General features: G+C 52.3%; 1 protein-coding gene across 1 annotated transcript in view; it reads right to left on the minus strand.

Moving 5' to 3' along the window:
* TFCP2L1 (transcription factor CP2 like 1) overlaps positions 1 to 15,659 on the minus strand; it is a 55,305-nt gene that overhangs the window by 16,126 nt on the left and 23,520 nt on the right. The window contains exons 3-11 of the mRNA XM_033112704.1: positions 12,687 to 12,763; positions 12,052 to 12,157; positions 11,285 to 11,391; positions 9,994 to 10,146; positions 6,746 to 6,856; positions 4,178 to 4,269; positions 2,641 to 2,695; positions 2,465 to 2,558; positions 262 to 352 (exon numbers count right to left, since the gene is read on the minus strand). Of these exons, the coding sequence (XP_032968595.1) occupies positions 262 to 352; positions 2,465 to 2,558; positions 2,641 to 2,695; positions 4,178 to 4,269; positions 6,746 to 6,856; positions 9,994 to 10,146; positions 11,285 to 11,391; positions 12,052 to 12,157; positions 12,687 to 12,763 (886 nt within the window). The remainder of the gene's footprint in view (positions 1 to 261; positions 353 to 2,464; positions 2,559 to 2,640; positions 2,696 to 4,177; positions 4,270 to 6,745; positions 6,857 to 9,993; positions 10,147 to 11,284; positions 11,392 to 12,051; positions 12,158 to 12,686; positions 12,764 to 15,659) is intronic.

Raw genomic sequence — 15,659 nt, forward strand, 5'->3', positions numbered from 1 at the left:
AGCCCGGGACCATGCAAGTGTCTGGCAACCTGCAGAAGTGGCTAAAGGGCCAAGATTCAAAGGCCAAAGCTCCCCAAACTGAGAAGAGGGAGGGGCTATCAGGCAGGTGTGCTGCAGGTGGCTGCATGTCAGTCCCGGCATCTCACTCACCTGCTAGAGCCGGGCCCACGGCCCTCTCACTGAGACTCCTGCACCCGCCCCAGGGGAGCCCCTTGTCAACTTCCTGCCACAGCCTGCCTCCAGCTGGAATCTGATACCCACCTGCCTTTGATGGCATTGAAGAGCCGGATCCCATCTGCAGGGCCACAGATCTGGACCAAATCATCTCGAGACATCTTTAACAAGTCAGCACCTGGGCAGGTAGGGAAGTGGGGCCACCCGTTATGTGGGACACAAAGAAAAGGCTCCATCCCCAAGCACTTGCAGACCCTGCACCAGGGGTCAGGGTCAGGGGGCAGGGAAGAGCTAGCCTCACCTTCAGTGGGCAGCAGACATTCCATGGAGAGAGAAGCAGCAAAGAGCCAAACAACATCAGGTCACAGACCGGGAGATGTCAGAAGCGAAACGACTGGCATTCAAAAAACTCAGCACAACGAACAGGCGTTTACAGAAGCCTATGCCTGCCCGCTCCTCCCTCGGTACTTTTTATTGGCGTATAACGTATGTGCAGACCTTTTATGGGTATGTGGCATTGATTGCATGTGCACTTGTCTGTATACAGAATACACGGCTCCCTGGATGCAGCCATCCCAAGTACACTGTGCGTCCAGTACATGAATCAAGAGGCAGAACATTCCCAGACCCCGCAGGCCCCTGGCACCAGCCATGCCCCCAGCTCTGGGGAATCACTGTCCTGACTCCTTACAGCACAGATGAGTTTGGCTTGCTTTTTGAATTTTATGTAAATGCAGTGGAACAGTATGTACTTTTCTATGCCTGGCTCCCTCCCTCCAAGTTCTGTTCAAGGGTTTATTCCTGTCGTATGTAGTCATAGACTGTTCATGCCCATTATTAGGTATTCTTCACGGCAGGAATATACCACAATTCATGTGGCCACTTTCTGCTGATGGGCATCAGGGGTGCTCCCAACTTGGGACCGTTATGAGTAAGTCTCTGTGGACATCCTCCTCCGTGGATGCAATCCATCCTCGAAAGCCAGAGAGTCCCTTACAGCCTCGTGACCATGTGCACGTCCCCAAAGGTACAAACATGATACCAGTCTTCTGCTGAAAACGTGCCAATAGCCTCCTGGCCTTGAGTCACAATTTCCATCCCTCCTTGCCTACCACAGTTAATACATTGTTTTAGGTACAATTCTGTAGGCACAATGGCTCCCTTTCCATTCAAGTAAAAGCCAAAGTCCTCCTGCCTTCCCAGCAGGCCCCTCAGTGCCTCTCTGACCTCACCTCCTCCCGGGTCCACTCAGCCCCAATCCCCTGGGTCCTCTGCTCCATAGCCACTCCAGGCAGGTGCCCACCTGGCTGCCTCTGCACTTTCCCTCTGCTTGGAAAGCTAATGCCCCCGCCCCCACCCCCAGCACCCATGCAGCTCGATCCCTTGCCTCGTTCCAGCCTGTGCTCAGGGCACCTTCTCAGTAAGGCCTACACTGACCACCCTACTCAAGACGGTCGCCAGCCTTTCCCTTTCTTCCCCTGTCCAGGACAGGTCAGGCCCCTCCTCTGAGCCAGCCCACCACACTATATTGAAATGGGTGGTTTCTGTGTCTGCGCTGATTCAAAGCTGCCAGCTCCTAGAGGACGGGGTCGCCATCCGGCCTTCTCTGCACCTTCTACTTCTAACACAAAGGAAGTTTTCAGAACAGCTGTGCTGAAAGATGACCGGGTGCTTTCTGCCCACTACCACAGATGTCCTTGAGAGTCACTTCTCCGGTTTTGGTCACATCTTTACTCCCTGTCACTCTGGATTGATTCTACTTGGTGGCAAGGTTTACCTTTGCATGCCACAGTCCCTGGCTCAGGGCTTCTGCCTGACGGACTCATCAGTAAGGACTTCAAAAACCTTTTAAAGAAGGGAGAACCAGCTTTCTCTTCTCACCTGTGGCTTCACTTCCCTCTTCCAAATCATGGCTCTGGACACAATGTGACAAGCAGCATTTTGGTAGGACAAGTGCCAGGGAACTTGCTGGTTATGCGCTGACCTGCTTGGCTAATAGGCCCCCTACCCGGCCAGACAAGAGCCCAGCCTGGATGTGAGGGCATCTTGATAAAGGTACCCAGATGGGCCTCCCTTCAAGCCACACGCGACTGGAAACTTCTAGGGGCAGGACCTGTACTTGTAACATTTGGTCCAGGTCAGCAAGTGTGAGTAAGTGACCCACACCATTCTGGGTCCCCAGGACAAAACCACAGCCCCAGGCACTGAGGGCAAGTCCTGGAAGGTAACCGGCCTTGCTCGGTGTTTCCAAGAACCCTGTGGGCTACAAACACAATCTAGAGACGCTCACCTGAGAAGCTGGCAAACAGCCGGCAGAACTGTGAGAACCTGTTGCGGTGCAGCCACTGCTGGGCGTCCTGGATGGAGGCTGACGGGAGCAGGTGCTGCAGGCAGAGAGAGGAGGCCCTGAGATGGCGCCTCAGGGTCTGGGCGAGACAGGCAGCAGGGAGCCCCCCAGACACTTACGTCACTGCTCACGGCCAGGGCCTCGGCCAGGTGGGGGTGGGTGGGTGAGCTGTTGCTGCCAAGGAAGAAGACGAGGTGGTGAGAGGGAGCCATTCCGCCTTCCGGGGCTTGTTCTACATGAAACCTTTCGGAGTCAGAAGCGTGAAGGCAGGAGCCACCAGCCAACCCCCCACACCCCTAATTACCTCTTCGCTGTGGGCAGGAAGTTGTCCCAGCCGGTGATGACCCCTCTACCCAGGGCTCTGGGTTTGTTTTGGTCAAAATTGCCTCCCACTCAGAGTTGCCAGCCCAGCCTCAGCCCGAGGGAGGGGCAGGGGACCAGGGGGACCCTGGTGGTGCCCAGAGTGACTCAGTGATAGAGAGCAGTGGGCACAGGGGCAGCTGGACACGTTGCGCTGTGGCAACAGGAGAGGGCAGAGGCAGCCCGTGGGAAATTACTGTGCAGTGAACAAGCACCCAGTTTGGCGTCCTCCATGAGAAAGGCATTCTCACGGTTTTTCCTACAGGGAGGCCCCACCAATCTTCCTCAAGGGCTCCCTGAGCACTTGGATTTTAAGTTGAGAGAAAGATATATTTAAAGATGACCCTCCCGCCTGGAGAGAGGTGATGGTACAATATGAACGTACTTTTGCACATGTTCCCCGACCCTGCATGGAATTCTCCCCCTTTACAGTGGTGAGACCGAGGCAAAGGGTGGTTAAGGAACTTAGCTCCAGAGAAGTGTAGATCTAAGACTGGGTCTGCCTGAATCTAAATAGGACACCTCTTCTGTACCTGCCTCAGGGAGGACTCTCCCCACCATGCAAACCAAGTGCATGTCTTGCTTTCCCATTCGTAAAGTTCTCTGCCCACCAAGCATGGGCTTTGAGGACCCTGCACACTGACCTGTTAAACCCATGTGGCGTTCTCCCTGCCGCCCCCCACCCCCGTGAGCGGGATGTACACAGTTGCCATAGTGACGCAGTGGGCCCTGTACCATGCACCCTGGAACCGGCTCGACAGCTGCCCACCAGCCCCTGCACTCCCATGTGTTTGCAGGGCTGGATGAGCAGCGGTGAGGCTGCTTCTGTAGTATAAGCCCCAAAAGCCAGGACAGGGGCATCCTGACCTGACCTGAACCACACTACCCCGGGAATGTGCACAAAGACTCAAGGAGGCCCTCACAGCCACGGCGGCCACCCACGCATCTGCTTGCCAAGGCCCTACCTGACTAGCAGGCATGTCATTCTGCCGGAACTGCCTGGCTGGCTGGCCACCGCATGACACTGACCCAGTGCCCCACTGGCCAGCCCTACCTTTACTGGAGGGAAGGGCGGCTTCTGGGCTGCTGACCTGCCAGACATGTATAACACATGTGTCTAAGCACAAAAACCTGTACAAATGCTAAAAGCGGTTGCGAACGCAACACCAGTTAGCCACCCTGACACCCAACCTGATGCCAGGCTACGAGAGGAAAGAAGACATGGAGGAGAAGACCAGACGAGGAACCCACACCCATCACCATTCCAGGAAGTGCAAAGGGAGGAAGGTCACATACCCTTCGCCAAGGCCGAAGCTGTTTGGAGAGCCGTTGTCGCTTGGGGAGGGGACGCTGTTCACCTGGTAGGCCACATCGGGCCACGGAGAGCACTGCGGGAAGAGCACAGGGCAGCGGTGACCTGAGGGCAGCGGCACCAGAGGAGCCGGGTCCTCCAAGGTGCTGAGCCCAGGTCCGCTGGGCCCTCCCATGCAAGCATCCACTGCAGTCGACACGTGAAACAACTGACCCTTCAACACGCAACCTGCGTTTACCAGGTGCCCACCTGAGCCAGAACAGGTGGATTACTAGGGCCACACCAAAGACTCGTATATAGTAGCAGAGACCCAACGCTCAGTAGGTCATCCCGGGAGCAAGCAAAGCATGAGATGTGTTTCTGTGAGCTTCCTGGTAGCCACACCAAAGAGGGAAACATCATCAGTCACATGATTCCTGGGCCCCCGGAAAAAAAAGAGAGAAAAACAAAACAGGCCAGTTGCCCACAAGTAGGTTTTCTTGGCAGAGACAAATGGGTGTAAATGCGTGAAATAGGGTACACTGGACCACAGACAACTCCCAAACAAAAACTCATCCATGAAGTTCAGTATCAAAACGAGCGTGGAGGGTCCTAGACAGACAGGATAGGGGCTTCCTGTTCACCAAGAGCAGCCGCTCTGCAACACAATGCTCAGAGTATTTACTGCACTGCAGGCATCCTGCCAGGAGCTAAGGGACACACAGAAACATGGATATGTGACGATCCTCAACCTCAAGGAACTTCTGGTGCAGAAGCCAAAACCGAACACATGTGAGTCCCAAAGAAAGCAAAGACACACAGGCTTGGCCTGCGGGGGGAAGCCAGGGCACAAAGTACTCACTTCCTCCCATCCCTGTGATGACACATCTCTGGAGAGGGCCAATTTGAAGCATTCCTAAAGATTTGCTGTCACCCACCGAACCACAGGGTTGGTAAACATTTCCTGGTGGTATGAGCGTGGGCTGGAATTTGTTGGTGTGAGTCCTAGAGGAGGAAAGCTGACGAGCTGATACAGAGGGAACCGCCGCTTCCGCAGGTCATGAGCCAGGTGTGGATTTCAACCACGCACACCACGCTGTGACAAGGGGTTGGACTGCTGTTGCACAAAGCGCACAGACCTGTCCTCCACCAAGGAAGTCACAGGAGAGGCAGAGGTGGAGGCTGAGGCTCAGCTGGGAAGGACGGGGGAGCCCGGAGGGCCATGGGGGCGGCGTCACCAGCATATGCAGGAAGAGGCCTGGGAAAAACTCACTGGTCTGAGCTCTTATCCACACAATGCAGCGCTGGCACTGCATTGCTGCTGAGGGGGGGTGGGGCTCTCTGGCCAGTTTCCTCAGATAAAACTCCAGTACACATCTGTCCGGGCTGCAAAATTAGCTTCCATACTATCCTATTGCAAATACCCTTCTGCATGTGGCTTTTTACATGTGTGCGTGCACGGACACGCACACACAGCTCGTCAGCCAACACTAAGCCTCTGTCCTCTTAGATGCTCTGTGCCTGGGCCTCCCCTTCACACAGCCTTAACCCTACCATGGACACTGCTGGGCCTTACGCATCTGTAGAGGGCCTTCTGAGCAAGTCAAGTTATTCAGTGAATGAATACCAACGCCTATGAGCTGGCCTGATTGCCGAACACAGAGGGAATAGTTGTTTTTTTTGTTTAAAAAAAACAGAGCCTGGTTAAAAAAAAAAAAAAAAAAAAAAAAAAGGCTGCACTAGCAATGACCTGTGACAGGAGAAAAAAGGGCCAAAAGTACTTCGGACGAAAGGATGGTTGGAACGAACTGGTGTTGGCATGAGGGTTAAGAGAACACGCCTTCTAATATCTATCCAAACAACAAAATAGCAAGTGCTCACACCATCTGACCCAGAGCTCCCACTGGAGAATGGAGGCCTGCAGACCTTCTTTCCATGGGCAGAGCTTCTCATGCACAAGGTTCTTCACGGCACCCTGTCTGAAAAGGCGACAGTCTGGAAACAACCAAATGTCCACCCACGGGCCATCCACCAAATGAAGGCGATGCAGCTGGATAAAGAACTACAAAGTTCTCTATGAACAGACTGCAACATATTCTACTAAATAAAGCAAGCAAGTTGCAGAACAGTACGGCTATGTACACTGTTGGTGTAAAAAAAAAAAAAAGAGTATGAATTGGCTTCATTTGCAGTGAAAGTCGGGCTAGACACACGAGGAATAGAGATGCTGGCTGCCCTGGGGAGAGAAACCGAGAGGCTGGGACAGTGTTGGGAAAGAGTTTTCTGATGTACACTCTTACACCTTTTGAATTTTGGACCTATGACCTATTTTTTAAATAGCCAATACCCTGACTTTGAAAAGTGCCAATGGTAGCAGAGAGCTAGAAGTTGTTTCTGGAAGACTTTCCCGGCCAGTGGGCCCCATCAGATGAACACATCTCCAGACCTGGGAACACACCACAATTTAATGGATGCTCTCAAAAGAAGCATACACCCAAGGTGGGCAATTTCCCAAGAATCTAACCCGACAGAGTCTCTGGCCCACTCCTGGCAGAAGGCCCTGGGAGGCTCACCTCAGTGAGAATGGTGGTTTCATAGGACGGCTGGTACTTCTCCTTCTCTTGGGCTGTTCTTTTCTCCATCTTCTCCCGGTCCGTCTTTTGTTTCCGGTCAGCTCCCTTTGGCTACAAATGCAGAGCACAGGGCTCCGATTAGTCCAAAGCAGGCAGAGGCGGCTATTGGAGGAAGATCCAGGGCTGAGCGGTGGCCCCCAAAGCTTGCACACTGCAGCCTCCCCTGAGGCACAGAAGCCCAGGCAGGATGTCACGGACAGGACAGCAGCTCTCTCACTTCATAGGCATCAAACACATGGTCTTCCTGCTTGGAACCCTTCCCCTCTGAGGGAACGCAAAGCCCGCTACCGGGTCCTGCCACCAGACTGTGCACAGGGTAGTACCTGGAAAACATCTTTACCAGTGGCCACTTGCTTACAGAAAGGAACCCTCAGGAGCCACAGCAAATCCTAATGTGCTCGTTGGGTTACCCATGGAGCCCCAGAGGAAGTGAAGGAGCCAGGGGCTGCTGGTCGGGGTTTGGCTGGCGCGTGCAGGCTGAGATCCTGGATCCCCCAGGAAGGCCTCAATGCCCCCGACCCCCAGGACTCCTGCTGCTCCCAGCTCACACTCCACATGCAGGGTAAGGTCTCCACCCTGACAGAGCCTATCCTAGGCCCCAGAAAACCTGAGGAACTTGCAGGTGTCTGGACCTCACAGGGACCATTATTCCCCTCATTTACACGTGAGGAAACTGAGGCGCAAGTGATTCATCAAGACTGTAGAGGATCCAAGTGCAGACCAGGTAAAGAATCCAGGTGAGAGAGCCCAGGTACACACCACCACCATGCTGGCCCTAGCAGGCTGGCTGATGGGAAGCTTCTGGACTCACACCTACTAGGCGTTCACAGTCCTGCCCCAGGACTGAGCAGTTTTACTGCGTATACGGCAGACCACACGTGGTGGGCAGAACAGTCAGTGATCAAAATTCATTCTCAGGTACATTGACAGCTTTGAGGATTTTCATCCTGCGTGCACCTTCCTCAGGGTACAGCTTTTGGCTCCCAGCTCAAGAAATTTTAGGAAACCGTGCTCAGAGTGACACCCATGCTAGACAGAGGTGTGTTTGCAAGGGGTCATATGGGGAAACGAATGACAGATCCAGTGTTCAGTGGGAGAGCCAGGCATGCGGCCACCATACCTCCATCACCTGCTCCACCTCATAGCTCCTGTTCCTGAGAAGAGGCCCAGAAGCCACAAAGCAAGGCAGGGTTCATTAGTGCAGGCTGAGCCGGCGGGGGCATAGCAGTCAGCCGCAGTGGCACCTACAGGGAGCCGGCTGGTCAGAGAGGGGCCCTGCCTTCCCTTTCGGAGACCCTGATACCCCACACAGAGCCCCAGGGCACAACTCCAAGAAGCTGTGGGCTTCCCAGGAACTGAGGTAACCAGGGGTGGGAGAGTGATGGACAGTTTGGCTGGACTCTACCTGGTGCTTGCAAACACCTGCTTGAACTGCTTCCGTGAACAGGCATAGGTAGATGGGTGGTCATGCTTCCTCTGGCATTCTGAGGAGCCAGTTTCCTGTGACAGGGGATCCTACCCCCTGCAGGAGGTACTAAGTCCTTCCTTAGGTCACTCAGATTCGGCAGCTTCCAGCCCAGGTCCCCAAATAACAGCTGGTATGTGGTCAAGGAACCTGGTGGGCAGGGCCCTCCCTGCTGAGCTTCTGCCTCAAGGTGCAGAAAGGAGAGCTAGTGGGGGCCACAGGAAGGACAGGTGTTCCATGGGTAGAGACCCCACACTGCTCCTTTCTCTCACTGCCCAACATGGTGTCTGAGCCGCAGGGCACACAGTGTGAGGGCAGCGGATTACACTGGATGCCACCGGACGAGTGAACGAACCACCCCCTGGGGGTAGATGTGGTCTGTACATGATGGGGAGAGAGGCATGAATGGAGGACTGAGAAAGACCCCCAGCAGTGCAGTTGTGGAGATATCTACAGTGAACCAGAGATCCTGGCACAGGCAGTAAGACCAGAGGCTGCAATGCCCACCGCACCGTGGTCAGCACAGAACTAGCCCTAATCCCAGGGACCTGTGAGGGCGCTGCCTTACATGGCAAAAGGGATAAGTGGGCATGGGATTAAGATTGCTAATCGTGTGAGATTAAAATAGGAAGATTGTCCTGGATCACCCCGTGGACCCCCTGTAATCACAGAGCCCTTAACAGTGGAAGAGGGAGGGAGAAGAGGCGGTCAGAGTGGTGCAGTGTGACAGGGTTCAGCCCTCTCTTGCTGGCTCTGAAGGAGGGAGGGGCTACGAGCCAAGGAATGCAGAGGCCTGGAGAAGCTGGAAAAGGCCAGGAAGGACATTCTTCCCTGGAGCCTCCAGCAAGGAAAGCAGCCTGCTGACACCTAGACTGTAGCCCCGTGAGACCCATTTCAGACTTCTGAGCTCCAGCACTGACGGACGATAAATGTGCGTAATTGTAAGCCACTGAACATGTGGCATTGGTTACAGCAGCAACAAGAGACAGAGTGGAGAGGCTCAGCTTCCTTTGGAGGCTGATTTCAAGTCTTCAGAATCCTAAAGCAGGTTTCTGAGGACTGCTGAAAGACAAACTCAATCCTGCACCACCTCTCCCGCCCACCGAGGCAGCATTACTAACTGACCAAAGCTTCCCATCCATAGAGCCTAGCCAGGCCTCAGAAGCCCTTTCCCACAGCCTCGGGAGGCCAGATCCTATCACTGCAGATGAGCCGGCAGCCTGGCTGTGTGGTCTCCGCCGTGCAGACCCATCAGCTCTGGCTGTGCTTCTACAGCTGCTGTGATCAGTGTGTTCCCCAAGTCATTGCCAAGTGCTCACTGTGCACCAGGCTCTGCAGACGGCACCAGAGAGATAAATGGCTCAGTCCCTGTTTTCCCTTGAGAGGAAAATCCAAGTGCTTCCTTGGAAGGAAAACAAAAATCTGAAATGTGCAAATGGATTCATTCTTATAAAGGAGAGATGAGTAATGACATCTGTGATGAAGAAAGCTGAGGAGGTGCCACCCTGGAAAGGACGCGCACAGCGGGCAGGCCTGTCATGCCAGGACATGCAGCCCGAGCTTGTCAGGAGTGCAGGTGGAAACCTGGGCTGCGGGTCGCCGAGCTCCTGGCTGGGCCTGCACATGGAGCCATGAGAATGTGTTGGCGTCACTGTCCAGAGCGGGTGAGCAGAGGCGGACCGTGGGTGCGTGACCGCAGGTGAGTGTGGCGAGGCCGTCCTACCTTGAACACCTTGATCTGGCAGCTGGCCGAGTGCAAGTGCTCAGTGTACTCCCCATTGTCGTTCTGCTTAAATGTGTCAATCTGCACTCGAAAAGGCACTCCCTTCTCGCCGCCATGCTTCCTTGGGGTGAACTCTGTGCTGATACAGTGCACCTGGAAAGGGAAACGTGCGACAGACAGGAAGGTGGGGCAAGGGTGGGCTCTGGACTCCCCAAGGGCTCCTCTCCAAATGCAGGTGCCCATCCTGCCTGGGCAGGTGCAGACCTGCCTCAACCTCCCTGCTGCCCCCAGGCTGTCCCCAAGCACTTGCAGACCCTCGGTTGGGCCAACGGCCTCCCCTGCACCCTGTCCACAAAGGACATGCCCTCCCACCTCTATCCCTTGACCTCGAAGGCCCTGCCTGACCAGCTAAGCCCTCACCATTGCTCCAGGCCCACTGACCCCAGTAGCCCCGCCCTCATTCCTCACCCAGGGACCCCTCCCTTGGCACATCCTACAGACTACAGAGCAGGGACCACAGCTTCGTCCCTAACGGCCTGCTGTCCAGGCGACTCGGGCCAGGCCAGAAGTATGACCAGAAGGCTGTACCATTGCTGTATTTCTGTAAGTACCTGCTACATGAAAGGCACTTAATATATATTTATTGATATAATACTGTTTGTTATACTAATATGTTATAATGATACGATAATATTGCAATAATTTTCAAATACAGTACGAATACTATAATTATGGGGGGAAAAGGTTCACCAACATCTACTGAGTGATTACTATGGACCAGGTACTGTGTTAGGGCTTTAGGTTCATTGTATGATTTATAAGACCAGTGGGGAAACTAAGACGCTCAAAAAGTGGACACACAGCGAGTGAGTGACCAGGGGCGAGCCTCAAAATGCAGCAGTGGCCATGCCCTTAGCTAACTCTGCCTGCTGTCATGTTTACCACAAGACTGGACCCACACCAGGGGCTTCATAATTAAATATTTTAATAACAAACTATTATGGAACATTTTTTTACTTCAAATTATTTATGCTAGGAATTACTTATTTTACAAAAAGCTTACATATTCATAAGCAAAACCCACACAGGCTTCTAAAATACTCCAGTCCTTTTCTTAACCCTGTGACCAACTAGCTCTGATGATACAACACTCCACACTTCCTCCCCTTCCTTCCTTGCAACAGAGAACAGGAGCCAGGCAGGGCCCTGCAGAAGAGTTGGTTTTAAGGAACTGAAAAATGGACCCCAAAGTTCTGGCCTCCTCACAGAGGGCCACCTCCCTCCTATTTACCTGAATGAACGCAGAGGCTCTCTTCGAAGGGTCCCACAAAAACTCGACTGCATTCAGCTGAGTTGGGCTGGCCCTGGGGTCCAAGATACCAACAGACAGTGGAATATCTGCACATACACACACACACAAAAATGCAATTGTCAGCCACTCCCAAATATTGACGGAAGGACTCTCATTACAGGTCTAAATTCCTTAGCCACAATTTGAAATGCCAAAAGTTCTGAAACTTGTTTGGCAGAAAGCCTGACTTGAATTGCCATGAAGATATTTAGTCTTTATGCCATTTTGTGTAAACAGTTATTTTATTTTGCTGCAAAAAAGAGTTGTGTGCCGGATTGCCCGCTGGAGGCCTTCCCCAGTGCAGTGGGTCTACACACCGCCCCCTACTGTCATGCTAACTTCTGAATTCTAAAACCCATGTGGCCCAGAGGGCTGTGGATAAAGGGCAGGGGACCAGTGCCCGAGCCCCCGAGATTCCATTTCTGTTGCATATCTGTGATGCTCTTCTTTCCCTTCATCACTTATCAAAATCCTTCTGCGAAGCCCTCGCTGGAACTCCCTGATAGCAGGTCTTTGAATTCCACCTGCCTTTCTTTTCCACCAAAAGGGGAGCTCCCCACAGCATGTTCACCACTGCCTGCTCCCACGGGCTTCACACAAGACAGGAATGCGTTAAGATGCCCTCACAGACACGGGTCCACATGACGTCCAGGAAGAGCCCCAATGTGCAGGGGTGTCCTGGGCCTGTCCTGGCCCGGGAGACTCACCGATGTCCAGGATCCTGTCCCCAGGCCGGCTCCACCGCCAACCCTCCAGCTGCTGGTGCTCTGTGTATTGCAGCCGGCGGTCATGGAAAACCACACGGATAATGCTCTGCGGGGGGGAGGCCGGCAGGGGACAGATGAGTGTGGGGGCCAAGAGGAGCCCCCCACCTTCTGAACCAGGGCACACCCACTGCCCCTCAAGGCCGCTCCTCCTGGACCCTTCCATCCCAGCTCTCCAGCCCCATGTGCTCCCCTACTCCCTCCACAGAACCCCCACAACTCTAACAACAGTAAGAATAATTATGACTACCCTTTTTCCTACAAGTACTAAGTGCTTTACGTACATGGCTGACTTATAAACCCTATTGTGCAGATGAGAAAATGGAAGCTCACAAAAGTTCAGTAAGTGGCAAAGCCAGGCTGGAACCAGAACCCAATCCATAAGCCCACACCACTCCGACTCACAGCGCTGCCGGCCTGCCCTAGTCCCCTCGGACAACGTGCTGCAGGGGACAGGAAGCCACTCTCCCTCTGGAGCTCTTCTCGCAGCCCCAGGCCACTTCCGATCCCCCACAGCATGCTCAGGTGCTGAGGCCCCAACCAACCGCACAGGGAGGGAGAGCGCCCGCCAGACTTACCTTGACATACTTCGTGTTCAGATCTTGAAAGTCTCCCAGCTTCCGATTCTCCAACAGTCGGATTTCATAAGATTGACCTGGAGGAGCATTAATAGTGTATTTCCCATTTCTGACTGTTTTCAAATTGGGGCTCACCCAGCTAGAGGCCTTCTCAACCTCCTTAGTGCCCGTCCAGGCCTTAGGGCCAAGGAGCAAAGCAGAGAAGGAAGTCCACGGACAGCTCCGATCACCCTCTGGCCGTGACAGCCCCATTGGTCCGCCAGCCCTTGGGTCTAGGGCACTCCAAGTAACACACCACATGACCCTGTGAGAGGCAGCACCTCTACAATTTTCAAAGAAATCGAGTCCAACAAAATACAGTTAGCATTAAATTTATGGAACATAACTTCATATTTGTCCATAAAAGAATGTCCCCCATACACCTGGATGGAGAACACAGCTACTTAAATCCACATTAGAGTAAACAAGTGACCATATCTTTCCTGAGAGCAGGTTCAAAGGAATGAATAAAAGCCTGTTAAACATTGTCTCTAATTGCAGAATGAAAAGCATTTTCCCAAGTTAAAAGAATTTCATGTATTTAAAAGGGTGTGGGGTTCTATTTGGTGACATATAACCAGTACTAGCCGGTTAAAGAATATAAATGGAAAAAGATCCACCCATAATAACAACAAACTTAAAAGTATCTATGAATAACCTGAAGAAAACTACACACCTTTTATTGGAAGATAAAATATAATTTGAATAAATGGGACACACCATGTTTCCAGATGGGAAGACCGTATATCAAATGATGTCAATTTTTCCCAATTTAAATAAAGTTTCACGACAACTCTAAGACACCCTACCATATGTCATAACTTAACAAAGAATGATTCACAAATAATAGAATAAATGATTTAAAATTGGTAATGGTAAATCTGATTAGCTATTTAAAAAAAATTTTTTTTAAATAATGATAGACTCATAAGAAATTACAAAAATCATACAGAGTACCCAGCCCCCAGCTTCCACCAGTGGTGGTACCAGGAAAATGACCATGGCACAATACAATTAACTAAATCCAGACTTTACTCAGATTTCCCTGGGTTTTGCAGTTTTTTTCTTTCGCTTTTTATATGTGTTTGTGTGTATAGGTCTATGAAATTTTTTCATGCATAGATTAGCTATTTTTTTCAAAGTGAAGACCCTCACCTCATAGTAGATGTCAAAACAAGATACCACTAACTAAAAAGTTTATTTCGTAAGGTTTTATTTTAACATGAATGACTATTATCAGTCAGTAGGGAAGCCCTTTCTCAACCTAAAATCATGAGGGGAAAAGGAAATCCAGCTATAATAAAATCTTTATAACCCAGTGGTTAACAGTCTTAAAACAACTAAAAGGGAAATGATTAGAAAAATAGTAAGACCCCTTATAGTGAGCTGAATGGTGCCCCGCCAAATGTCTATACCCTAAACTCCAGAGCCTGTGAGTGTTACCTTATATTTAGAAAAAAGAGTCTTTGCAGATGCAATTGAGTTAAGAATTGAGATAAGGAGATCATCCTGGATTGTCCTGGGTGTCCCTGTGTCCAATGACAAGTGTCCTTGGAAGAGACACGCAAAGGAGACAGAAAGAAGAGCAGAGTTTGGAGTGGTATCAACACGAGCCAAGGAGTGCCTGAAGCCACCAAAAGCTGGAAGAGACAAAGCGCAGATTCACCCCGAAAGCCCCCAGACAGAGTGTGGCCCTGGTGGCTTTCCGACTTGCCGCCTCCCAGAACTGTGAGAGAATAAACTTTGGTTGTTTGCAACCAACACGTTTGCAGTAATTTGTTGAAGCAGTCACAGGAAACTAATACACCACCACCATCACCACCCTCACATGCACACACACACACTGAATAACAGAATGGGCAAAGACGATGAAATTGAATCATTCATCCCAAATATTTGCTGAGCAACAACTACGCGCCAAATGCCATACAAATCCTAGGACGTGGAGATGGCAGATGGACACCCACTGTGTGTTGGCGAGCTCATCACGACAGCTTCCCGCAGGCCTGGACATGAAGCTGGCCGAGCCCAGAAACACCCCCTCAGCAACCTCCTTTTTCGGGAAGGTAGGACCCTCTCCCTCCACCCAGCTTTGAGCAGCCCATCTGCGGGACCAGCGGGCACTTCACGAACACGCCAAGGCCCAGCACTGCTCAGGATGAGGCTTGAAGCACATCACGTCACAGGGAAGATGCGCGAACCCCAAACTCTCGTCCTGCCCACTTGCCGGTGACGCAACTCATAGAAGGGTCTTGCTGACCTAATCCGACACTTCTAACGTTCTGAAAAAGCCAGATTGTTAACATACATTTCCAGACTCCCGAGCCAACGCTCCTTTGACAGCAACATAAAATGGAGCCTCTCACACCCTAACTGGTTTTTCCAGTGTCCTCCACCTCCCCAAGGAAGAATGTAACAAGCTCTGGCATGAGGCCCAAGGCCCAAGTGGTCATTATGTGAGTTTACAGGCACTCCAGGGCCCAATGAGTACTGACCCCAGGCTCTGCAGGGCAACCTCAGCTTATGCCCGGCAGGCAGCACCTCCTGTCCCGTACAAAATCGTTCTATTAAGTGCGGCTATAGGCACAGGGTCAGGCCTCCTCCCCAGCATCACAGATCTGATCCGTGCACTTCCCACAGAATCTCCCCTCCTCAGCTGTTCCTCTTGCATGCATACTCTAGAGCCCCTCCCAGCCACACCGCACCTCCTGACTCACTCAGGCCTCCAACAGGACAGACGTCCAGCCTCCCTCCCCATGCCTGCCTCAGTGCCCACACACTGGCCTTCCCAAGCCCCGCTCACACAGCACAGCGCCATCCAGAAGACCCCTGTTCATGGACACACACTAGCTGTTGAGTGAGGTCATGAAAGCTGAACTGACCTGAGGCACACAGGCTAAGCCGGATCATCTCGGAGCACGGGTGGGAGCCATG

This window comes from Rhinolophus ferrumequinum, chromosome 8, assembly GCF_004115265.2.
Source record: "Rhinolophus ferrumequinum isolate MPI-CBG mRhiFer1 chromosome 8, mRhiFer1_v1.p, whole genome shotgun sequence".
In the NCBI taxonomy this organism is placed as follows: Eukaryota; Metazoa; Chordata; class Mammalia; order Chiroptera; family Rhinolophidae; genus Rhinolophus; species Rhinolophus ferrumequinum.